The 27,477-nt window shown below is 36.5% G+C and overlaps 1 protein-coding gene across 1 annotated transcript; it reads right to left on the bottom strand.

The window, feature by feature from the left end:
• Positions 1–113: 113 nt before the first annotated feature.
• On the bottom strand, positions 114–27,383 carry LOC103042649 (E3 ubiquitin-protein ligase RNF31). The gene is made up of 23 exons (XM_022669131.2): positions 27,033–27,383; positions 25,512–25,747; positions 23,951–24,097; positions 23,602–23,757; positions 22,658–22,726; positions 22,204–22,474; positions 21,630–21,780; positions 21,368–21,423; positions 20,520–20,629; positions 17,434–17,682; positions 16,634–16,912; positions 16,340–16,525; positions 15,070–15,276; positions 12,637–12,810; positions 11,082–11,180; positions 10,883–10,972; positions 10,104–10,218; positions 9,259–9,371; positions 8,456–8,569; positions 3,622–3,670; positions 3,397–3,490; positions 2,307–2,472; positions 114–1,781 (listed from the first exon to the last, which is right to left on the bottom strand). The coding sequence occupies exons 2-23, from the start codon at positions 25,707–25,709 to the stop codon at positions 1,734–1,736; spliced, it is 3,141 nt and encodes a 1,046-aa protein (XP_022524852.2). The 5' UTR covers positions 25,710–25,747; positions 27,033–27,383; the 3' UTR covers positions 114–1,733.
• Positions 27,384–27,477: the final 94 nt, after the last annotated feature.

Raw genomic sequence — 27,477 nt, forward strand, 5'->3', positions numbered from 1 at the left:
CACCTAGGTGACTAGACACCCACACTACAATTCCCAGAATACAGTACGTTTTAACGCGTTCAATATCTAGAATATCTTTTTACTAAGAAAAATGGCAAAAAGGTAACACACAGTGACTTGGATAAGTAACTTTAATCTGATTACTGGATTGGACTGGAACAGCAAATTTACACCGTTAAACAAGCTGCACATGGACTATTTAACATTGTATCAAAGTAACATATCTTCAGTGAAATCCTGTAAAAAAAAAAGAGATACAATAAAAAAAAAGTGTACTCACTTTTATAAGATACTGTGGTGATGTACTCCATCACCAAGCCCATCCACAAGGAACCCTTCTTCATCACCAATCCCACCAATGCCTACAGCGCTGTCAGTCTCTTATTTCCTCTACCACATTCTGGCGTGCCCTTCACAATTACTGGCATTTACACAATCAACATGCACAGAAGAGACTGCATAACATTCATTTCATTGTTTATTGTTCATTGTCAATTATTTTCTGATAGACAAAACAAGCCAAGCACCATGGGAATGTTATATAAGAATATTAAAATAATTGGCAGTATGCCATTACTGTAAAATCAAAATTTGCTCGAAAACCCTAAAGTACTCAATTAGACTAAAAAATACCTCTGAGAGCCTCATCTGCTCTGATTATATTTTTCAGCTGCTTCCACCCACACACACACTCTATAGAAACCTCTCTCTGACATTTTGATTACAGACATCCAGACATTATAACCACTGTGCTTCTGTTAGACAAATTCATCAGGTTGCCTCAAGGTTACCCATCAAAAAGCTGTACATACAAACAGTAATGGAAATCATTCTAAAAATACTTTATCCTGTTCAGCCTGTACATAGAGAATCAGCTAAAACATGACAAGACATTTCATTGTTTCATGTCTTCTTCAGGAAGATGCTTCTTTTAAAATATAAAAAATAATAATAAATAAACAGCTTAATGGACTAGATTGTTATGGAATTGCACATCATCAAACAATGCAACAGGATTTTAATGTTAAAATGTTAATAGACATGATTAATGACATTTTTAATAATTATGCAGTTTTCTCACAAAACAACTAAAACATTTTCACACACAAGTGTAATAGGAAATGCATTACATTATGAAAGTGTGTGAAAAAGAGAGAGTTAAAATTTTGGCATATTCAATTAGTAATATGTGTCATAATAATAATAAAAATGTGTCAAAAAATAATAATTTATTTATCTATTATCTCCCCAGAAGGAGAGAGAGAGAGAGAGAGAGAGAGAGAGAGAGAGAGAGAGTTAAAATGGTGGCATATTCAATTAGTAGAATTTATTCATTTAATTTAATTCAGTGCAGTCTTAATAAGTCAAGAATATCTTATATCCCATTCTTTTAAAAAAATAATAGGAAAACATGAGGTTTTATATATCTATTAATTCATCTCCACCTTTTAATTTATTTATCTATTATCCCCCAGAGAGAGAAAGAGAGAGAGAAAAAAGAAAGCGAGAAAGAGTAAATATTTGGACATAATTCATTAGTAAAATGTGCTAATTTAATTTAATTCAATTTAGTGCACTGTTAAGAAGTAAAGAATATAATATATCCCATTATTTTTAAATTTTTGGGTAAACAGGTGTTTTATCTCTGTATTTATTTATGTCCATCTTTTCATTTATATTTGAATATTTGTTTTCGCTCAGATAAATCTAAAAGTTGAACGAATCATTCTCTTTTATATTGTTCGAGAAACTTTTTCACCCAGGGGAATCTCCATTAATTTCTGCAAAAAAAAAGCAAAAAACATTGTTGTTAAAAGAAAATAAAAAATAAAACAATCATTTCTACTACATGCCACTGATAACCTGCTCCTTTCACTGTCAGATTAACACTATAAATCTAATATATTTAATTGAGGAGTAATAGTATTTAATGGCAGTCCATTTCCAAAATGTATTCCTAAAATACAAGATACACCAGGCTAATTCGAATGAGTAAATATTGATTTCTAATGAGAAATATTGAGAAATATTTATTTCTGAAGTCTTAAAACTTTATGAATATGAACTTGTTTTCTTTGCATTATTTCAGGTCTGAAAGCTCTGCATCTTTTTAGTTATTTCAGCCATTTCTCATTTTCTGCAAATAAATGCTCTAAATGACAATATTTTACTTGAAAAAACTGATTGAGAAACTGAATTGGTCTCTTATTTTTTTCCAGAGCTGTATATAAAAACAATCTTATCTTATCCCAACTATAAACATCTGTAATAAGTAGATGTGTGCTTTTATGAGTAGTATTAATGACCTGTTGCAGTCTGTTGTGATATGCCTCATCATCCTCCTCTTCCTCTTTTTCAGAGTATATATGGTGTCTTTTACACGTATTGACTATTTCATCTTTATCCATCAGATCAGCAGGATCGAGAGAGTGGGCATTGATCAGACTGACCAGGTACTCCCGGTAGTGTTTACTGGAAACAAGCATAAATAAATATCAGTACTGCAAGGGATAAAACATGTTATTTAGCATTAATCATAAATAAGTCAAGTAGAAGTTTTAATGTTTAAACAAAATAAACAATTGCCTTTCACACAAACCAGTGAATGATGCGAACAAGATTGTTTCTTGACTAATTAAGAAAACGAGTGAATAAATGTGTGTACAAGCAAAGAGTGTTGTGAACAGGAATAAATAAATTAATAAATAAATGGACAGGGCAATAATTTGGTGAATCAGTAAGTAAATGACGAAGGTGTGAAAAGTATTGACAATCATTACTTAGGCAGAAGTATAGATACTAAGGTTTAAAATACTTCTGTAGAAATTGAAGTATCAGTTGGAGCTTTTTACTTTTTAAGTTAAAGTGTAAAAGCACTGTTGTAATTTAAAGCATAAAAGTAAAAGTAATTTAAAGGAAAAAATGCCTTTAAGGACAAAAGCTTAGGCTGAGCAATAGGAGCCCTCTCCCACAAACTAATTTTTCTAAAAGCCATAATGACTATATATATTATACTAAAATGTTAAATGATGAAACTTTTGGGATGCACTAGGCTGTTTCATCTGCATATAATCACACTAAAAAAAATGCATCTTAGTACAATACAAATATATTAAAGAAGCTTAGTCAGGACATTTCTCTCAAGTCTCTGCGTGGATCATCTTCATACTAGAGTACATACACCCGTTATATCCTTACTGTAGTGTAAAATGATGTGTACAAAGTTCAGATAATTGGGTGAAAATGTAAGAAGTAGAAGTAAAAAGTCGTCTGAACAATAATTACTCCAGTAAAGTATGAATTACCCATCTAAGTAAGGTAACAAAGTGTTCATACTTCATTACTTGACACCTCTGATAAGTGAAAGAATGAATGAAAAAAAAAGAGATCACTCACTCGCAAAGCCCTGCATGGCCTTCCTCGACTTGAATTCCACATGCATCATCCAACGCCTGCCCACCTTCTTTCTGCTCCATCACTCCACACAAACCTAATAAAATTAACCCCACACACAGTTAAACAAATAATACGTTATCTACAGAATTAAATCATGAGATTTAAAGAAATAAAGTAGTTAAAGTGGAAAAACAGGAGTTAACAAAGAAAACACTGTGGGCTTACCATTTCCTGTCCCATCAGGGTGATCGGTATTAAATTCCACTTTGTGTTTCTATAAAGAAAAAAAATATCTGTTACAGCATTTTCATACAATTTCTATTTGTAGCTGAATTTAGTGTTATATTCTTAAATTACAACTTATTAAATTAAACATAGTACTGGATGTAGATTTAGAGATCTATAGGCAAGCCGTCAACTGTGCTCTGCGCAGCTTGATTTAAGACATTTCAGTGTGTCTTTGGTATCGTGAGGACAGAAAAAATACAATATGTGTGGCTCAAAACGTGCTAAAGGTATGTACTAATTCTCTTAATTAATCATAGGTGTGTTTTGGGTGTACTATGAAATAGATCAACCAGCGTGTCACTTGTCTTTCTCTTTAAGAGACAGGTGCACTCTGACTTTGGCGGATTGCTTTTTTAATGATGCAGTGCTTCTGCGTTTCTCAGCAGAGGAAACTGACCTATTATTTAATTTTGTATTCTGTTTACTGTTGATGTAAAAGTTGGCTTTGTGTGCTGCGGCATGTCCTAGTGTGTGTGTAACAAGTGGGGGAGTATGCGTGTTGTGCGAGCATAGCTCGCAGATAAACATCCAATGGGTGACTGTTGTCAAGGTTTAAATCAGTTAGTGGCACACCTGTGTTTTCAGTTGCCGACATAGCAATATGCCAGAAATTAACCTCAACTTACCACACCTATCAGCGTACATACATTCACAAGCGCTGCTGCAATTAAAACAATGTCGGTGCAAGATGTGAAAATAGACTGGTTGACGGGGTGTAGAGTAGCAATAAGCATTGCACCACACCTTGCACAGGGTGTAAGATAGGGCCCATACACATCATTGGAATCATATTTAGGATGGTTTGTTGATGTGGGTGGAATGGTGCCCACACACAAAAAGATCATAACAGTGAAATTAATTTTCACATCAGTGATATATATCCCAGTGATCAACAGCAGACTAGAATCCCCACTGGTCAAATAAGGTCATGAGCAAAACAATATACTGGAGGCAGAACAGCTGGCCCAGCATTGCTTGTTGTGAAGTGCTTACAGCCTTACACAAGCTGAAAAGTGCCACACTCCAAAATGGGCCACCATAACAAATGGTGGTGTATCAAATGGTGGGCTGAAAAACTCAAAACAGCAGTGGGGGACCCTATTTTTGTCTTTTATGGCCAGCAAGGAAATAAATTGTTAGTGTGGCTCTAACAAAGGCTGAGTTTCCTTATTGTGTTCTATTTTCTGGGAAAAGCACCAACAGAGTACACAAGCTGTATGTGTTCATTTGTTAATATAGGCATTTTTCTATAATACAGTGTCCTTGGCCTAAATTGTTCAGAATTCGTTATGTGTTTTTGACTTGAGTCCTCATCAAGTGCGTGTGTGTGCAACCTACAGTTATGAAATGCACCTATGTGTGTTTGCAAATCACTTTAATTATGTGCAAACAGGTTTTTGGTTGCTGACAGTATAATATGAAGATAGGCTGTAAATATATAAGTAACATGGCGATGCTGTGGAGAAGGTTGTTGGAATTGTTATAGCCTTTTGTGGTCTTAATCTGGTTTAGATTTAGATTTAGAATTTTAGTGTATTGCAGTAAAAATACTGTAAAGTCTAGAGTTTAGGGAATTTTAATGTATATTAGTTGTAGTAATAATGTATTCTGCCAATTAGTTTACTTGCATTACCTCTTAATAGGCCATGGTGCGTGTACAGGCTACAAGTGTAGGTGATACAAAACCAGTTTTCTCTGTAGTAAAATACATTATTTACATCTGAAAAACACTGAAAGCTCTCCTACAGAATACTTAGAGAAGCTGCCTGTCTAGGGATGCACGATATATCGTTTAAGCATCGTCATGGCGATGTGCGCATGCTCAAATGTCACATCGCAGGATGTGCAATGTCCCTTAAAGCAATTAGATCAAACACATCATGTTGCAATATTTTGATTCTTGACACAAGAAGTAAATACACAGCGCTGTCTCTGTGTCTGTATAAGGGACAGGCTGCTGCTGCCTGAGAAGCATGAGGGGGAGAGGAAGCACGAGGGAGGGGGGCAGGAGTAAACACAAGGTAACCGCATGGCCTCCATCCACATGGTTGGGCATGTGCGTGTAAATGCATGGGTGGAAAGCTGTGCACCTCAGACCACCCCAGTTTTGCACAGATATTTCCAGTTACAGCTGAATTCATGCTTTTAATCCCAAAAAACATTCTTATTTACTTTTTAAAAAGACATTTAAATGCCCGACTAAAGGGCCGATTACTGTTGTTTTGCTCTTTTTCTCAGGTTTTGAGTGCTCAGCTCTTGATCGGTCCGGACACCAGACAGCAGATGGGTGGGGACGGGGCTGGTGACGTCATGGGCCCTGCATTGTTTAATATTGTGATATATATTGTGAAATAAAGAACATTAGCAATGTAAGATTTTCCCAATATCGTGTCTGTCTACTTTCTACTCCACTTACCGGTAATGAAATCAACTCCATATTTAGCAAGTTTAAAAATACATAAAAACTAGACAACCAAAAAAAAAAGAAAAAAAGCGAAAGGTTTGGAGGACATAAACTGTTTGATTTGTAGTCACAGACACATTGATTTTAAAAGGAAGTTCAGAAAAGCACCACTTTCATTATATTTTGACAGTTGCAGATTTACTTCAATATTTAAAAAATATTTTTACATTACAATTTCAATTTGGATATTTACTAATGTTTCTTATCAAACAAAAAATCTTTTTTAAGTAATTCTTGAATAGAAATCCTCAAAATTTAGGTTTGTATCATCAGTCAAAAAAATTTACCTGTAGTTAATATGCAGCACAGCCTGTAGTTTGATGTAAATTAGTAATAGTAATATTAGACTACCGTATTTTTCGGACTATAAGGCGCACCGTATTATAAGGCGCACGATGAGTGAACGGTCTATTTTTAGTGTTAGTCCATACACAAGGCGCACTGGATTATAAGGCGCACTAAATGAAACTTTATTTATATCAGTAACAATAACTCTGAGCAATAAATCCTTCACAATATCTGTGAAAAATAACAACATCTCTGAGCAATAAATCAACAAGCACAGCAAGTACGTATTACTCCGCGACGCTCCTGACAACGGTAGCCGCAACGCTCCGACAGACCATAATATTATGTTGAAGCACAGCAAGTACGTATTACTCCGCGAGGCTCCTGACAACGGTAGCCGCAACGCTCCGACAGACCATAATATTATGTTGAAGCACAGCAAGTACGTATTACTCCGCGACGCTCCTGACAACGGTAGCCGCAACGCTCCGACAGACCATAATATTATGTTGAAGCACAGCAAGTACGTATTACTCCGCGAGGCTCCTGACAACGGTAGCCGCAACGCTCCGACAGACCATAATATTATGTTGAAGCACAGCAAGTACGTATTACTCCGCGACGCTCCTGACAACGGTAGCCGCAACGCTCCGACAGACCATAATATTATGTTGAAGCACAGCAAGTACGTATTACTCCGCGAGGCTCCTGACAACGGTAGCCGCAACGCTCCGACAGACCATAATATTATGTTGAAGCACAGCAAGTACGTATTACTCCGCGACGCTCCTGACAACGGTAGCCGCAACGCTCCGACAGACCATAATATTATGTTGAAGCACAGCAAGTACGTATTACTCCGCGAGGCTCCTGACAACGGTAGCCGCAACGCTCCGACAGACCATAATACTACTTGAAGCACAGCAAGTACCGCATTACTCCGCGAGGCTTCTGACTATAATAGCGTGTTGTGCCGAATTCGGTGAATAAAACGGTTTTAAAACAGAGATAAAGATTGGATAAGTTTCATTTCTGGATGAAGTGATTTCCAGCGCTGTTTGGATATAACTGTGGATTACAGGAGACTGGATTGATGGATTCTCTTTAGTCTGGACGCGTTTTGAAGGTAGGACCTGTGGCTGAGCGCGGGTGTGTGTTCGGGGGGTGGTGGCAGTGACCGGAGGTTAACCCCGGACAAAAGGAGAGCCTTTTATTACTGGAAACATGCGCTCTGACGCAGCTCTAATTCATGAAACATACATCCTACAGTAAAAGCACAGTTCTGGAATCCGGAGAGCCAGACGGTTCGAATGGTGTATGACATGACCGCATTCGATGAAATATGGACGAACGATAAACGCAAATATGAGAGTTATGAATTATTAAAATCATAACCAAGGCATATTTCGCCCTAAATGTTTATTTTCTGAAAGGATATTCCGCTAAATAGGCTAAATAGCTCAAAAGCAGAGATTCTAAGCTTTAAAATGGTATATTGGATGTCTATGTTGAACCTGTAACTGTTCATAACTATTCAGAAACACAGCCAGTTATGAAATATTAAATATTTCTGGCCCGCCGGTGGGCCAGCGCGTGTTAAGAGGTTAACTTTACTTAGAAGTGGGCGCTAAAAAGAAACAGTTTGTGCTATTACCCCAGAACGGGTGGAAAGGAAAGTTTACCGGCACCTTGTTCTGGCCACGGAGCTACAGTGGAAACTAGCTACCTTGAGCCACAGCCGAGAGGCAGTACGGCAGTCAAAGGTAACCGCGCGCTAGCCCAAGAGGGGATCTTTTTCTGGCGTGGGTGAGGAATTCTGCACAACAGAGCGCCGTGTACCACATAAAAATCGAGGTCAGTAAACACAAGCAAAATCCATACACAAGGCGCACTGCATTATAAGGCGCAATGACGATTTTTGGGAAAAAATAAGTATTTTAAGTGCGCCTTATAGCCCGAAAAATACGGTAAATACTTTTTGGATGCTAATGTAAAGTTAGTAGTTTCTTTAGTAATTACCTGTAGTAAGGCTTGCAGTCTGACTGGCTCCCAGTCCCTCAGGTAGTAGAGGCAGTCTCGTGGATGGTGGGCATGAAAACCCTTTGATATACACTGATTACCTGGACATGGTTTCTAAACAGAAAATAAAGGCACGCTTAGACTGGTCACAATAACTGTTTTCAATGGACAATATATTGCCCCAGAAATTATTATAATAAACGATTTTACTGCTTTGTGCTTTTCAAATGCTTTTATGCCACTAATATAAATACACTGCCTGGTCAAAAAAAAAGGTCACATATTTGGTTGGACTGCATTTAGCTTTAAAAACGGCACACATTCACTTTGGCATCTTTAATTTTCCAGGCACACATAAAAGTTATACACATATATCCCCACTTTTGGATTAATAAAGAATTATACTTTTTTGTCTTTTTAGGTACATACACAGTCATACACTGTATAACTACCAGTGAAATGCTTTTATGAGTGTTTAGTCACAGGCTGGTTAAAAAGAAATATGCTGGACAAAAGTATTGGGACTGCTCATTCACTGTTTCATCTGAAAGAATGATTGAAAAAGATGCAGCAATCCAGGGTGTCTTTTTTGATTGAGCATGTTTATGGAATTTGTCATTTAATTTTTATACTTCTATAATCCATTTAGTGGTAAATTCTTAATGTTTGTGTATCTTAGTAGAGTTTAATAATACAAAATTTGTAAAGAACACATTTTAGATATTTTATACATATACAATAATTGAGCATGGAGCAGTAATATGTATTGATTTTAATATTTTAAGTATGAACATTATTCTTACCTTGTGGAAAGGGTTGTTGCAGCCACAGCAGAACTCGTATCTGCACTGACTGCAGGTGAAGTGCATGCAGCCACCTTTAGCCAGAGCATACTGAAATTTACAGCTGGGACATTCTGAAAAAAATATATACATTAAAGATTAAAGGCTTTGAAAATCTGAAGAAATTCATACAAAGTTATACTCTATACCTATACCACTATTGTCTATAAAAGGTTTCTATTACATAATGGAGCATTGCTGTGAAGATTTGATTACAAAGCCTTCTATATCTCCAACTCAGCCAAAAGTGATCACAAAAGTATTGGATGGAGCTCCATCATTCAAGACAACACAGTTCCACTGCTCCACAGCTTAATGATGGCATAAGCCCACACCAGAAGGCCAGGTACCGAAGCCAAAGCACAATATAGGTTAGGCTCCAGTAGTGATGCCTCGCAAATTCTGGACACTGTATTATGCAACTGTATCACTAGAGCATCAATAAGCAGCAGGCTATAAATGTAGATTAGTGATGATAATCACAGCAGCCCTGTAACTGATCATGAATGGAAAATGCTCCTTTCCTCCGAGCTTCTTAAACTGGCAGCCCAAGTAATTAATCTACTTTTCTCTTTCAAAATTATTACTTTACTCTTGTGACTTTTCCTGGTAGACTACTGTATTTGTTTGAACCAGCCAAGTCACAGCACTGTTCACGGTACTTAACATTATTTTGGCAACAAGACCAGTTTCTGTGGTGAATAGGTTATTAAATGTGATCATTGTTTTCACCATGTGGTTTTCATGAAAGATAACAATTAAGAGACAGATTTTTTTAATATTGCATTCAAAACTGTAATACTGACTGATGCCATTTTCCCGCAGAAATCCAACCAGGCCTTGCTTCTGATATTCTGGATCGTTCTCTCTCTTCCACTTCTGAAAGTCATTACATGTAAGACCTTCATGTTGATCCTCCCACTGAAAACAAACAGCACACAGATAAAACTGTTTAAAAAAAGTTGGTCATTTTAAAGTAGTCCAAATAAACTATGTGCAGGACCGTAAAAAGTCCGCATAAAGTTCTGTCTAGCTTACACACTTTTTACAGATTCAGATTTACATTTTATTGTTTTTTTTTGTCAACTGTGCGTATTTCAATCTTTTCAAGCACAGCATCATCATAAGTGGGGATTTATGCCCTCAAGCCTACACAAGGCAATAGGTATTGTGCCAATATTGATTACAAAAAAATTGATTACCCTTTATTTAAACTGGGAATAAATTGAGCATGACCATAATTTACAAAGTAGAAAAGCAATAATCAGAGAAAGGAACTGACAATCAAGGTAATAAAATCATAAAAATGAGAAAAAAACAAGGAAACCAAATGAAAGACAGAAAAAAAAAAGAAAATGAAAAAGCATTGTTTAACTTTAAAATAATATGTTGATGCTTTATTCTTCAATTCTGTTTCTAAAAATGTGAATTAAAAACAAATTTTAATACTATCACTAAACAGATCTGTAACAGTTTCAAGTTTAAAGTATTATAAATGAAGCAGTAAGCAGTTATTCAGACAAAAAATAAAAAAGTATAAAGTACATGATTGTTAAAGCAGTAAGTTAATGAGGTATTTACTTACAGCTTTTTTGCACTTGGAACAAAAGCTTTTGCGGCAATTCTGACAAGTAACTTTGAGCTCATCTTTCTCATAAATAAAGCCATTGGTGCACTGTGTAAAGAAGACAAATGTTAATAAGAGATAATATATGTATAGCAAAGCAGATTTTAGTAGACAGGTTTGACTGAATGCAGTATGAATGGGGAAGGAAGTCACTCACATGGCAACACCACAGAAACTTGGGATCCTTCTTTAGAGTGTGTTCCATCAGCTTCTTACCGAACAGATCATACACTTCAGGTTCTAAATTCAATCTTAACTATAAAAAATACACAAGACATGCATTATATATACTGCTTTTAAACCTTACACTTCTGTGGATCATTTGCAACAGCAGTTTTAATAAAGATTTCAGTAACACAATCTGCGATATTTGTTTTTAGTTAATTGCAAAAAACTATTTAAAGAATGATAAAATAAATGTAATTGCATATATCAGAGGTCAGTATTATCTGTCTGTAGCCTGCTGCTAACCCCGGCTAGCACGCCTGGAGCAGCATTAGCACTAGCACTAGCACTAGTGGTTAGCCGCTAATGCTAATGCTGCTGCACCCAGCCTTAGTGGAAATCTGGAAATCACTCTTAACTAAAAAAAAATACTCAAGAAATGCATTATCCGCAACAATTGAAATGGAGATTTTTTTTAAATAATTGCAAAAAAAATATTTGAAAAAGTCTAAAATAAATGAAATTGCTCATATCACTTGTCAATTTGTATTGTATTTCCCTTAATAGAGGTCTCTGTAAAAATTGACTACATTTTGTATGTATGTATTCTAATTCAATTTTCTAGTTTTCTATTTAATCTAGTTCTTACAAAAGAAACACTGCCAGATATACAACTCTATTACAAAAACAAGAAACTGGAACGTTTATAGAAAATCACTGCATATTTAGTTTTATTCAACATTATGCAGAACTTACTGACAGTTTTGGAAATCCCAAAATGCTAAACCAAAATTTTATTTGTCTATCTATTAATGGTGTATTATGTACATTCATTCCATTCCAGAAAAATAATAAATAAAATTATTATTTAAAGCCCTATATTACATTAATGTCCATAATAATGGTATATACATTTATGACAGCAAAATGTATATCTAACAAATCAAAACAAGATTAAACAAAAGAGAATATCTAGAGAATAGCTAGCGGTTAGCGGCTAATGCCACCTAACAGTGCTACACTGAGGTACACTGAGTGTTGTTGTAAGCCAGGGCGAAATTAGTCAGCAGTTACTCACACGCAGCTTGTTTTAACATGGTAAACATGCAGACTACAGTCCAATAATACTCACCTCTGAACAGTGAAAGAGCTAAATGCTTAGCGCAGTTAGCGGGTAGTACTTATGCTACTCCAGCTGTACTAGCCAGGGTTAGCAGCAGGCTACAGGCGCTTAGCTAATTCTAGCGCTTAGCTAAGTTAGTGGCTAATGCTAATGCTAATGTAGAACTAAACTGAAACTTCTGTATAACACTTTACTTCAGCAGAGTGGCTTTACTGCTTCTTACAATCTGACTGGTAAAATTCAAAATTCATACATAAAGCGCACTGACGATTTTTTGTAAAATTAAAGGATTTTTAGTGTACCTTAAATTGCGAAAAATACAGTATTTTAACTTTTATTTAATTTTCTGCTTTACAGTTACAAATAAATTAAGTGAAGTGCACTGAAACTTGACTTCATGCACGCTGTGTGAAATGTATCTAACCTGCACGTCGAGAGTGAAAAAGTACGTCTCCAGGGCTTCAGGGTCATTAATCTCTGGCTCCTCACACACTGGACACACCATGTCTCTGATGTGTTTATCCCTCAGAGCCACCGTAAAGTGCTGTATGAAGCACTCGCTGCACATGGAGCACTGGCAGAAGGTCAGAGCCTGCATCTGCATGTGTGAGAGAGAGAGTAAGAGAGAAAGAAAAGTGGTAGACAGGAGAACGAGGACTTAACACATGTTGGAGAATAAGTCCCACCATGCAGCAGTCTCTAAGCAGCTTGCTTAGTGCCCGGCTTCTGCACTGGCGTTATGTAAAGGAGAGATACTGCAGGTAGTGTTGCCAACTCCTCAGTAAGGAAAGTAGCTATTGGCTGTCCTAAATGTTGCTAGAAGTGCCAAATTTGACGCCATCGCCTAATTCGATAAAGCATGTTTTTAAAGCTGTAAAGGATTAAGTAAAAAACACCCTAAATATGTTAGAAATGTTACAAATGAACTCAAACAAATGAGTAACTTCTGTTGCTTAGGCAGTCACTTCCCATAATAACTTCATTTTTACGTAAATTATATAAATCAGTTTTTTGCCATGTGGTTAAATGCTATTATAAGAGCAGCAGTTAGCCGGAACTGTTATTATACTTTTTTTTTTTTTTTTTTTAGTTTTTTTTTTTTTTTGTTTTGTTTTTTTAAGTTTTCTTAAGTTTTCTTTATTTTCAAACCTATTATAGACACATTGTTCATTGATGAGCTAACTAGCTAGATGTTTAGCTTTTTACAAAGAGACAGACACTGTGGAGGAGGTGAGTGACAGGCTCCGTGGTGAATGAGGTGAGGGTCAGACTTATAACTATGTGCAATGATACACTTTACTCGTTACTGCTCTAGTGATTTACTATTTATTCTTTTATATATATATATTTTTTTTGTCTATTTTCTTTTTTTTTGGATATATACAGCTCTGGAAAAAATAAATTACCACTTTAAAATGATGCATTTCTTTGATTTTACCAAATTGAAAACCTCTGGAATATAATGAAGAGGAAGATGGATGATCAAAAGCCATCAAACCAAACTGAACTGCTTGAATTATTGCACCAGGAGTGGCATTAAGTTATCCAAAAGCAGTGTGTAAGACTGGAGGAGGAGAACATGCCAAGATGCATGAAAACTGTGATCAAAAACCAGGGTTATTACACCAAATACTGATTTCTGAACTCTTAAACCTTTATGAATATTAACTTGTTTTCTTTGCATTATTTGAGGTCTGAAAGTTCTGCATCTTTTTTCTTATTTCAGCTATTTTTCATTTTCTTAAAATAAATGCTCTAAATGGCAACATTTTTATTTGAAATTTGGGAGAAACATTGTCTGTAGTTTATAGAATAAAACAACACAACAATGTTCATTTTACTCAAACGTACCAGTCAAAATTTGGACAAATTCTCATTTCACACAATCACATGACACTGCACACTGTACTACCAGAAAGTGCATCACCTGAATATTAATTACACCTGTTATCACCCCTGCACTTGCACTTAGACCTGCACTTCACTTACTCCTCGCCAAGTATTGATGGTTCTCCACTTTACAAAGTGTTTATTCTCTGCCAGTGTGAGCTCTCTTGACACAATCTTGTTTTTGCATCTTTTGCCTGCCCTTCTGTATTGCCTCACTGTGCATGACCCTTGGACTGTTAATCATTTATAGTATGCTTATTCTCTTTGGCTGCTGTTCAGCGTACTTGACTCTGCTCATTTTAACTACCACTGTACCTCTACTTTATTTAATGAAGTATTTAATTTGCATCTGTGTGTGTCTGAGTCCTGTCCAGCAATAACACATTTATATATATTTTTTTTATTTGCATTATTTACTACATTGTAGAGTAATTTTAAAGACTTCAAAACTATGAACTATGAAGAAAAATGCAATTAGGCAGCAGAAATAAAAGTATTTGGCTTTACAAACACTCAACATAAAAACCTAAACCTGGATTAGTGGATGATGAGTCGGAGCACAAAGTGAAAGAAAAGCAAGTTGACAAGAGTTAAGCACCTCTAGTTCTTGTTTAAGACAGTTGCAGAACCGTTCCCGGTTCCACTAATGAGAAAGTGCAAAGATGGTATCAAAGCAAAAGGTGCTAAAGTACAAAACATGTATTTTGCTTGTTCATAATTGCATATACGATTGATATTTTAAATAATAATCTACAGTGTAGAAAATTACAGAACTAAAAAAAAACTTTAAATAAGAAGGGGTGTGTTCAAACTTTTGACTGCTATTGTATTTCCTGACACTTCTGTTCTTTCCACTACGCTGCTGTAACAATGCAAATTCCAGTGCTGTGGTGTTAATAAAATATTATAAGATCCATACATCTAGAGAGGACTGAATACAGACACACATACACATACACACACCTACCTTTCTCTGAGGAAAGCTGGCATAGCATATTTGACACTCCTTTTTGAGGATGCGGTTGATGAAGTCTTTGTCATGGTGTTCCCTCACTGCCTGAATCACATCCTCCACTGAATATTCAGCATCAGGCTCTTGGAGCAAGGTCAGAGCCATTTGGCTTCGACCCCAGCTGGGTAGATTATACAGGCCTAGCAGCCTGCGGTACAGCCGCTAGCGGAGGACAAAGATGGAAATAAGGGTTATTTATGAAGCCCTAGTACTGTATACCACAGTCGCTAGTGGAAGACAGACAGAAGGAGTTTATACAAGCCTAGTATACATTTGAGAAAAGACATGGGGCCATGCTTTTTGCTATCTTACACCTCATCAACAGTCTATTTTTACGTGTTGCACCCGGAATTAGGAAATATGGTCTAGAAGTGAGGTGTGTTCAGGTAAATTTCTGGTGTGTTTCTATCTTGGTGTCGGAAAACATAGGTGCACCACTTACTGATTTAAGCCCTGACAACAGACATCCGTCTACTGTTCCCGTAAATTACCTGCTGGTGCACCTTCACAGCGTGAACGAGCAGGTCAGTTTCCTTGGATAATATGCGCAAAGTGCTGTGCTGTTAGGATAGCAATGTCACAGTCACAGTGCACCTGCCTCTTATAGGATGGCCTCTTAAAGTGAAACGCTGATAAGTTTATTTCACGGTACACCCAAAACACACCCATGATTAGTTAAGAGAATTAGTACATTCCTTTTTACGCATTTTGAGCTGAACAAGGAGTGTTTTTTTGGTCCTCATGATACCAAAGACACACCAACAAATTCTAAATCCAGCTGCATGCCACGCAATTAATGGCTCGTCTATAGATCTCTAAAATAGGGCACATGGTCTCAAAAGGAGATTACGCACCTCTAAAGAACTCTATCTGACAGAGGTCTCTGATAAGGCTCACACATATCCTTCACTAGTGAAACCAGGAGTGTACAAGCACATTGTTAATACAGTGTCCAATTACTGCAGCTTTGTATATACTATGCTAGATGTAAAAAGACCATTAAATGGATACGATGGTCATATTACTTTACAATAATGTATAATTCTGTTTCCATTTAACACAATTGTCAAAAAATAGATATTCTCATTCCAAAAACACATCTGACCATGTAATGGCCTAGTTACCTGTGGTTCTGTTATAAGAGGGAGACAGAAAAACAGAGAGATGATACAGGCAGTCACAAATGGGCATACTGTGCATTTCTTAAGTAGCCATGGTCACTCACGTCTTTATCTTGATGATTGATGTTAAAATAGATCTGTGGCTGCTTTTTCCAGATGTTCTGATGGAAATGTTCCAGCAGTGGCCGCTGTAGATGAGAAAGAGCACCATCTAGATCTCCCCCACTCATGGAAAGTGCCTTCTCGCACGCTAACCTGTCGACAAATCCCAGTGTCCTGAGCAGACGCAGCTGTGCCCACACACACACACACAAACAAACATAATTAGCAATCATAACTTTTTTCCACATATTCCTGCTGTGTTTAATTGGCTGCCCATGTGCGTGTCCTTCGCTCACCTTTTCTGCTCTGTTTCTCAGGATGTTTGCAACAGCCTTCTGAGTGTTTCCTCCAGAACTGACCCATGCCTGCTTGGCCTCGGTCCTGGACAGCAGGACCTGATCCTCTCTTCCAGAAGGTTCTGTTTCACTTTCTGGCTGCACTGACGATGCTAGAGCACAAATTTCGTCTAGAAGATGCGGAAGTTCAGACTGCAGCCAGTCGAAACAGTTACTGCCGTTTGACATCTGAAAGGCGGCACACACCTCCTCTGGATCCAGCTTTCTCTTTTCTCCCTCCTTATGAAACAGAACATTAAGAATAATGTTTAACTGCTCACAAAAATATTGACCCACTTTTGGCCAGTTCTGTCCCCTGAGAAATCTAAAACTAAGATTTCTTTCTAATCATATAATTCCTCAGGGACCCCTCAGGGCCCCCAATGTAAATGTACAAAGTATGTCTAAAGAATATATTTCTAAAGCGTAATAATGGTCTGTATTTCATTAGTATCGCTCTCCTCTGTAGATGTAGAAAGGGAAGTCCTTAAAGTCGATCAGGCTCTGCCCTGTCTTCGAGTCTGAGCAACCTGACGAGCTAAAGTTAGAACTAAAACTGGAGAGCTAAGGTTTGAGCCACCACTGGGGGAGCAGCAGTTCACCCAGTTACAGCTACAGCATGTGTCTATAAGTGAGCTGGTAACTGCATTACAGATATTTTAGAACTAAAAAACAGCTGGAAAAAGTGCTATATAAACAACTTTGACTGATTTGATTTTCATAAAAATCTATCCCTGAAAATTAAGTGCTGTGAGTCATACCTTGAGCTGATGGAGCAGTTTTAATCCATCCTCCCTCATATGGTCCATTTTCTGTATGTCTATAGATGTGAGTTTAGTCTGAGAGTCATTTCCAGTTACATCTTCATCCCTGGCTGGTCGGAGGCTGGGAGCAGTAAAGCCCCTAATAAACAGCTTGCTTTCCACCGCAGTTGTGTTCTCCCGAGGGGCCAAACACATCTCACACTCATCACCCTTCACATTAATAAAGGTACACCTTTGGCATTCCCACTATAAAAAGAGAAAATAATAAAGAGAGTAGACAAAGAAGTTTTTTATTTGTCAATGCCACTGGACACCATTACAACAGATTTCTAATAAAGACTTTCAGCTCCTAAGGTGCAGTCCAATGAGGTGATGATGCATGGAAAGGAGGCCATTATTTGGCTGATGCATCAAACAAACCGATCAGAGAGCAGCCAAATCAACAATTTGCCAAGTATTATTTCAACTGTCAAACCATGTTAAAACAGCTTGTTTAAAAAGCTTACACCGTGAAATATATGGAGTTAATTTTGTGCCAAAAGGTTTTTTTATTTCAACATTTTCTCCCCAATTTACACGGCCAATTACCCAACCCACTCATTAGGACTCCCCCTATCACTAATGATTCCCCAACACCAGGAGTGTAAAGACTAGCAGATGCCTCCTCTGATACATGTGAAGTCAGCCACCGCCTCTTTTCGAGCTGCTGCTGATGCAGCATTGCAGAATAGCATCACAGCGCACTTGGAGGAAAGCGCAGCGACTCGGTTCCGATACATCAGCTTACAGACGCCCTGTGCTGATCAACATCAACCTTTGGAGTGATGTGGGGAGAGAGCGCCATCTACCCACCCAGAGAGAGCAAGGCCAACTATTTGGTTCATTACCAACACTAGTGATGGTATTGCATCCACTTATAATCGGATTATCTCTTTCGGGCTAAGGACTGATGATGAGTGACAAGAAGGGGCATTTCAAGTAGGGCTGCAACTAATGATTATTTTGGTAGTCGACTAATCTGACAATTATTTTTTCGATTAGTCGATTAGTCAACAATTATTTCTGCCATGTCCTCCATCTATAAAAAAATGATAGAAACAGCTAAACATAGACTAAGTTGAGTGTAATGACTGAGTCATTTACCCATCTCCTATTGCACTTCTGTCCCCAGCACTTTCAAGATTTTTTTTTTTAAGATTTTTATTGTCACGTCACAGAGTACAGGTGTACATGTGAGTGAAAAACTTGTGTAATGCAGTACTGTAAGAAATTAACGATTAGTCAACAATGAAATTTGTAGTCGCCATATTTGAATAATCCACATTGTCAACTATATTGACTAATCGTTGCAGCCTTTAAGCTGTGAACCAACAGAAACACTAAAGCCACAACTTGGACTTGTTGAAAGCATGTACAAAAATAGCCTAGATTAAAAAAAAGGTTTTGGACTGATAATATCAATGTGTGGTGGCGGGTGCAGGGACAGGAGCAGCAGGTTCTACTTGGTATGGTAACAGGTCCAGCTGGGACTGCTGACTTGGTGACATAGAGCCAGACTAGGACTGAATTACCGTTAGAAAGATGGGCTCTAACTGAACTGTTGACTGGGAAGGCTCGGGCTGCTGGATTAGTGACAGAAGTGGTGAGGCTCAATAGTTCACAGGAGCAAAGGGGCAGGCAAGACTGCAGATTTAGGGGGATCAATTGGGTGCACTCTGGTCTCTGGAGATGAAAAGCCATTTCAGTCTTCAGTGAAAGCCAATAACCTCTGCTCTAACATCAATGAGGGCAGAAGACTCATTCACCATGCCCTTTGTTCACACAGCACAACTCTAGAATTCTAAAGCCAGTGCTTAAAAAATAGAAAGTTTGACAATTTTAACCCAGTAGGTAACAATATACTGCCAATCAATCCTGCATGGACCCTGTATTCATTTTTTTTACACAGAAACCTAAAGTTGTATCATATAATAAATCATTAACACTTTTTGTACCTCAGGGTGCTTGCTTTCTAATAATTATCAAAGTTACAGCAAACTGTTCCATTTCCTGGCCCACAAATCAGTGAGGGCTTAGGACCTTGCTTAAGTTATAATACACAATCCACAACCTTGCCATCAACAGCCCAGTGATCTAACCCCTGAGCCACCACTGCCCATACACACTTTGTGATGTATAAACTGTATCTTTCACACTATAAGACACACTTAAAATCCTTTCATTTTCCCAAAAATTGTCAGTGTGCCTTTTAATCCAGTGCATTGTATTTATGAATTTAACCAGTCGCATTGTAAAGAGCAGTAAAGCCACTCTGCTGAAGTACAGCGTTATACAGGAGTTTCAGTTTCAAGTTCTCCAGGGAGTAGCATTAGTATTAGCCTCTACCAGCTATTTCTCCGTTTAGAGGTATTATCGGCCTGTAGCCTGCTCCTAACCCCGGCTAGCACAGCTGGAGCTGCATTAGCATTACCTGCTAACCATGTTAGCTCTTTTTCTGTTCATTGGTGAGTATATTGGACTGTAGTCTGTGTGTTTATCGTGTTAAAACAAGCTACGTGGGACGAACTGCTAGCTAATATCGCCCTGGCCTACCGGAGCACTCAGGGTTCCTCAGTGTAGCACTGTTGTGCGGCATTAGCCGCTAAGCGCTAGTGGTTAGCCGCTAATGCTAATGCAACAGTCTTAGTGCTGGAGAAATTTGGGAATCTAAGCTTACTGTAAATAAAGGGAAGCGCTTTACTCGCCCAAATAAACAGTTTTCAAGAAAAAAATTCTGTGTAGATTAAAATTCAGCGCTCGTTTTTTTAATTATTTAACAGTTTTGTTTACTTAGCTTAGACTAGGTTTTAAAAAAAATTAGTTAGCTACCCCCAACCACCACCCAGCGGCGAGAACTTCTAAACAAGAAGTTCCTTTTAGTGTCTGTTAAAATCTGCTTTATAATCCAGTGCGCCTTATGTATGGAAACAGACAAGATAATAGACATTCATTGATAGTACGCCTTTTAGTGCAAAAAATACAGTATTATCATTTGAGGTTGCTGGACTCAAAGGGGTGGGAGCAGCATTCTGTTATAAACTTACCCGTGTTGACTGTGTTAGAGTGGCCTGTCTGGCAAGACGGGGGCGCTCACACACTTCACACAGCACGCTGCTGGCCAAGTTCACTACTGTACAACTCGTACACTCCCAGTCTAACAGAGAAAATAAAAAATTATTACATACAGCCATAAAATCAACTTTCTGTATTTAAAAGCTTAATTTAACTTATCAGTTAAACTTTGGCTGAAAAATTGCCTGTTCAAGTACTTTCCATATAGAACTCGAGCCAGTTAGATTTGCCTTCATTCTTAGTATTTGTTGGTGATCTCCAAAAAAAGTATCTAGCCTAAAATTTTGTAATAAAAATCCTGGCCTTTAGAGATAGAAAGCAATTAAGTACAAGTACTTTATAATTGTACTTAAGTAAATGTTTGAACTATCTGTGCATTACTTGATTATTTCTATAACTTAACACTTTTTACTTCTACTGTATATTCAGACATTTAATTGCATGTTTGATTATAACCCAGACCCCCCAATGAATCATTAACTCACTGAAAGCATTTTAAAGCAGTAAACTGCTCCTGTCTATTCATTTATTTTGTCTGATATTTTAGGGTTAAAATACTTTGATACTGAAGTTTATAACTGTTCATTTCTGTTTATAGCTGATATCACTCAATCACTTGTCATATAATCAGTTCAGCAATTTCGCTAGAAGGAAAATGGTGAAGGATGTGGACGAGGGTTTAACAAAACCAATTGTAAATGAAGACAATTTTAAAATGGCAAAACTATAATTCATTGAAACTAGAAAAATAGTAAAGCATTTAGAACATTTTTATTTCAACCATTTTACTATTGATAAGTACTTGTTAATGTAGACTGACCCAATGAATCCTCAGGTCCAGCAGATCCAGTAGCAGTATTCAAGCAGGGTTTCACACTAACAGACAAACAACACCAGCATTAGCACGTCCAGTCACTGTGGAACACTCAACACATCACATGACATCAGTGACAACAGTTTTCACAGAAAATTGAAAAGAGAATGTGAGTGAGCTGTGTGTGCAGGATAGTGAATCGGTTTAAAATTCATGTTTAAATATTATATAAACATGTATAAATAATTCAGTCTTGTATGGAACAAACCTCTGTGGTGTTGTGACTCCTGAGTTTACTTTTTTATGTCCTGCTCTGTTTGGGTGTGAGTGGTACAGCGTGTCACACTGAGCACAGAGTTGTTGAGCACAGGTCTCACAGCATGCTGAAACTGGGAAGATTCCACAGATACCACACTTCTCTAAAGGAAGGAAATAGATAAAGATACTTACTATGGTTTAGCACAGCCTTACTTTTTATTTTTTAATTTACTAACTATTAACTATTAAAACTACTGCTACTATTAATAGTATATGTCCTCTGAGTTTTAGAGCTGTAAAACTGACTGTGGGGGGAGGCAGGTAGCGTTCTCTGCTGCAGTGCTGTTAGCCAATCAGATGCGATATGTTTGCATGTATGAATATTCATGGGAAAAAGCCGAAAGCCTATCTTTCTTCAGAGACCACTAATGCAAATAAATAAAGTAGGGCTATACAGAAACAGCGGAGCACTCTTTTTTCACAAAAAAACAGCTCGCATGGCATTCATTCCTGCTAGAGACCACAACTAGACATTTTAAAATGATTGAAAAAACGATGGAATGAGAACTTTAAAGCTGACTTACCTTGTTTTCTAATCTGACTTCTCACATGCTTGTTTTTCTGGGGATGAAGATGGACCATAGTGTCACATTTCTGACAGAAAGTTTGAGATCCACAGGGTTGGCAGAGAACACATGGCTTTCCCCCACAGATGTCACACATTGAGGTGTCTGGGGTGCTTAAGAGTTTTAGGGGGTCTGATGGGGGTACAATTGTCTTTGCTGCCACCAAACCTGTCCGGGGTTTAGGGACAGGTGGAATGGCCACAGCATCTGTCACAGGATCTTGATCAACCTGAGAAAACAACAATAATATATATAAAAACACAGGTAAATGTCAAATCTAAAATATAGAAAATCTAAAATAAAAGTGAAAAAAAAATCTTAAAAATGCATAAATATTTACATTTATTTCAAATAATTCTGAAGACAACACAATTATAATGATTAAAATATAATAGTGATAGAAAACTGAAACCTTTTCTTTCTCTATGAGTTGAAGTGATGGAATAGTCTTCTCAAAAAACTCAGGGTGTGCGTGAATGCCCTAAGAAAACAATACAATAAATAAATAAGTGTTACACAACGTGAAAGGTGAAAACAAATTATTTTCAGGCCATTTTCACAACTGAAAATCTGGAACAGAGCCCACACCAAGTGGATCCAGACCGAGACTAGCTCTTTGAGTCTGCTCCTTTGGACTTTGGTTTGCGCTCAAACTGAAAGTCTGAAAGTGTGGAACATAAGGTAGAAAAGCACCCTAAAGCCCTGTATAGTCGGGATTAGTTTCTCAGAGGGTCCTGGGGTATTTTTTCTTTTATGTGGGGTCCTCTGTTATTTTATTACCATCTGGAACGACCATGTATGTGTTTTCTCAGTTCGAAAAAAATTACAGGCTGAATTTCCTACTGTTTTTGCTGAATTCTGTGGTCTTCCGGTAATTTTAGTCCCGTCCGGACTCAAATCTCTGAGTTTCTTTACCTACCGTTTAATAAAATAGCTATTCTGTATATTCTATAGTTACGTATATTCTCTACCTCAGTAACTGCTGTGATCATACATAACATATTTTACAGTATGTTGCACATCTCTGCACCTTATCCTCACCACACACTTTTAGACTTTACTGTGTCAGTACTAAACTGTCCTGTCTGTTAAACTGTCTCATTTCTGCTGTATTTATTGTATTATTTTTATAGTTCTAGTTCTATGTTGCATAATTTGTTGCATGTTACACTTTGTTGTGTATTTACTCTGATGGAATTAAATGGAACAGCAATAAAAGCCTCTTGGCTTGACTTGATCCATAAAGTAACCTAAAATAATTATCTTTGTACCATATTTAATTGATACTGAATATTCTATTTGCATCACTTTTAAACTAAAATAAATTGAAAGATTCCTTTTTTTATTTATTTTTACCTTACTGAGCAGGTCCAACTCTATTTTCAGAGTCATGACCTCTGTGGCCACCACTGAAACCGTGTGCACATCAGGAGCTGTGACATCATCAGGAAAGCTCAGGCCGTCCTCCAGCTGAAATGTGTATCCATATAGCATCAACACATTTCTGCCACCCTACAGGAGGAACCATAGAAATGATATTCAAATGTACGCATGATTTAAACATAGAAATTAAGGAGACATTAAGGAGAACTCCGGTGATTAAAACCATGTTCTTATACTGTATACACTAATGAAGGAGCTGTTACTGATGCTGTTTACTAACCAGCTTCACTTTAATTAGATAAAAACTATATAAAATAATCACCTTTAAAATGTCCACTGAAGCCTTGAACACCGGATTGTTGAATTTTACAGTGCGCCAGTATTTGGGTCTGTTGGGATTCAGTAAGTTGCAGGCGTACTTCTCCAGGATGCTCAGAGCTTTCACTATGAGGTTGAGGGAATCCACAATCTTAAAAATAAAATGTGTGAGAATTCAACAAATAATCAGATTTATCTTAAGAATCAAACAACTTTTTTACCCACAAGACCCACAATGATTACAGAACAATTTAAACAACAAAAATAAATTTCTATACAGTTATATATGTCAACCAAGAGAAGAAAGTTTTCTTCTTTAGTTTTGCACTATTTGAGCTACAGTATAAGCAATTAACATAATGCTACATGAAAGTTTATACACTACTAATAAGTATTAACCAATAGCATGTCTAATGATGACATACAGTACTTACCTCAGAACATGTACTAAAGTCTATAGACAAAATCTAGGCCTCAATAAAGCTGCTACTACTGTTTTTAGCTATATTACATCTAGGTCAGTCCATTGATAATGTACTGTATGATATGTATTGTATGTTTGACTTAATTCCTTTTTGCAGACCTCAACACTAATACACATTACTTGCTTAGCACAAAGAGCTAATTAAAACATGAGCTAGTATGTCGTCAACATTGATAAAGTCATTTAGACTATGATGAAACACATTAGAAATCATGTAGTAACTTAAAACTGTAAGGCATTTAGGTGACTCTTCGGTGATGTTAACTTCTTAAAGTATTTTTTTCTTTACTTAGTTGAGTAGTTCTTGGCATAATATGGATTAGAATATTACTCAAATGGGGCTATTCACTGTTTACCAACTCCACTTCTTCACAACTTTACAACTGATGCTCTTAATTCAAGTAATTAACTCTTGACAAGTTCAACACAGCTGTTAACAAAAAGCCATTCTAGGTGACTGTATCAAGAAATCAAGAGGTGGACCTTAAAGTGTTTAACATATAAACATGTTCTGGTTCGTTTAGCACTTTTTTGTTTACTAAATAATTTAATTCAATTGTATTTACAGCTCTGAAAAAAATAAGAAACCATTTAAAAATGTGTTTCTTTGATTTTACCAAATTGAAATATAATTGGAATATAATCAAGAGGGAGATGAATGATCACAAGTCACCAAACCAAGCTAAACTGCTTGAATTTTTGCACCAGGAGTGGCATAAAGTTATTTAAAAGCAGTGTGTAAGACTGGTGGAGGAGAACATGCAAAGATTATAAAAGTTTATGTCCGTAATTAATAGAATAACACAGCAATGTTCATTTTACTCAAACATATACCTATAAATAGCAAATCAGAGTAAATTATTCAGAGACTGAAGTGGTCTCTTAATTTTTCCAGAGCTGTATTTAGCGTGCCATAACTTTGAATATATAGCTAAATTATGAGGCAAATGCGTTTATAAGCCATTACGTAAAAATTGGTATGAGCCAAAACTTGTTAACTACAGTAACCATTTTAGTTCCAATGCAAAACAAAACAGGCAAAATATATTGTTTTATTATTTATTTAAAAAGTATCCCTTACTTCCTGTTGTTGGTTTCCTGAGATGTTGTCTGATATGATGCTATCAACAGAGATGTGCTGGTACCGGCTGGACAGTGGCATTGCCATTTCTGCCATGGCTGTTATGAAGGGTTTAGCCTCCTGGACTGAGCCGGATGTGGACAGACATGATTCTGCTTTTTTCTTCAAATCCTCAAACTGGGTGGCGAGAGAAGCCATGTCTTTGGCTCGGTGGTGTTACAGCCAAACAGATTTATCTGTAATACAGAGATTTAGAGATAAACACTGCATTACAAAACCTGTATGACTCCAGAAAGAGGAATCAAACAGCTGACAACTTCAACTGTGTAAACACTAAACTCTTAACACTGCCCCTATCATTTTCACCAAGAACTGTTTAAACAGAAACTATACTAGCTAACTATATATAGTTACTTCATTTTGTTATGGAAGTTTCCCTAATGAAGCAAACTGGCTAAACTGCATTCCCTCTACACACACCGTGTGCTAATGCTGACTTCCCTGTAGGAGAGACTGTGGTGTGTTTATGGTGAAATGCTGCCCCCTGGTAGAAGGTAGCTACATAAACCGCACAAATGATATATAATCAGCTAAAAATATTTACAGGCTTAAAGATTATAGTTTCACTACTAATATAGGTTATGGAACACTATAACTACCAAAATATAATAAAAATATAATTAATAAATAAAGGCGGAAACAAATAAAGAAAATAAAGAAGTCTATAAAATGAATAAAATAATAATTCAGTGTATAAATAAATAAAATAAATACATTAATAATATTTCTATATAATATTATTTACTAATAAAATAATTTATATCGGAAATATATAATATTAATTTTAATACTTACTTATTACTTATAATACTTAATGAATTAATTATATTTGTATTTTTATATAATGTATCCTTTATATTCCTGCATTTATATGTTCCTCTTTTTTATTTATTTCTGTATTATTATTATTATTTTTTTTTTAATATTGTGAAAAACACGGACCTTATTACAATACGGAGGAAGAAATACATAAATAAATAAATTATTAAATTAAAAAGAAAAAATGAATAAACAAACTAAACAACAGTTAAAAATATACATAAAGAAAAATATAAAAAATGTATAAACACACTAACAGTACTATTTTTGTGTTTATTTATTTATACACTGAATGTATTCATATATGTATACATGAATGTATTTATTTATTTGTGTTTTATACCCCTTATGCCTTTTTTCTTGCTTCTGTCCCACTTTTAGTCATTTATTTATATATATTTTATTTTATTATAATTCTATATTGTATTCTATGTGTCCACTGCTGTAGATTAACCTGTAAACAAACTGTACTGTACGCTTACTCTTAACCTGAGTCTAAAATCTTTAAATCTTAATATTGAATAAAGTTATCTAAGTAATGTCTTATCTAACCTCTACAGTATTACAGGTCACACAGGAGAAGGGCCTGTGTTTGGCTAATAATCCTGTTTAGACAACGCATGATTATAAACTTTAACCTACCTGATGATTAACGTTACACCGCTACACCGCTCCCATCAGATCCACAGGTCGACTGTTTTCCACATTTACGGCGGAATTAAGACTCGAGTAATTCATTAGTTAATGTTAATAAACGTTGTTGTGACCAGTGTACACAGGCAGAGAGCAACAAAACAGAGAACGCTAGAAATCCCTGTTAAAGTCTGGAGTCTAAACCACTGGAGGAAGTTTAGGGTAGTTTCGGTATCTCGCGCTCCTGCTGTTAAGGTGGACTGATCAAACTCTGCTTTAAATGTAGCCAGTTAGCATTGCTAAAATCATATAAAGAAGAAAATAACATTGTATGAAACACCTCAAATCAAATGTCTAAACGTACAGATCTAGGACATTTTATTTTGAACCAAATTTAGAAAACTCGAATCAAAAACACAACAAACATAATCCAATACCACCTTAAGAGCATTAT

The sequence above is a fragment of the Astyanax mexicanus genome, chromosome 15, assembly GCF_023375975.1.
Source record: "Astyanax mexicanus isolate ESR-SI-001 chromosome 15, AstMex3_surface, whole genome shotgun sequence".
Classification (NCBI taxonomy): domain Eukaryota; kingdom Metazoa; phylum Chordata; class Actinopteri; order Characiformes; family Acestrorhamphidae; genus Astyanax; species Astyanax mexicanus.

Coding starts and splice junctions, on each gene's coding strand:
- LOC103042649 (XM_022669131.2), bottom strand. CDS start 25,709: ATGGCTTCTCTCGCCACCCAGTTTGAGGATTTGAAGAAAAAAGCAGAA. Junction 8,570..9,258: donor GCAACAACCCTTTCCACAAG/GTAAGAATAATG, acceptor TTTTCTGTTTAG/AAACCATGTCCAGGTAATCA. Junction 3,491..3,621: donor CCCTGATGGGACAGGAAATG/GTAAGCCCACAG, acceptor TAATTTTATTAG/GTTTGTGTGGAGTGATGGAG.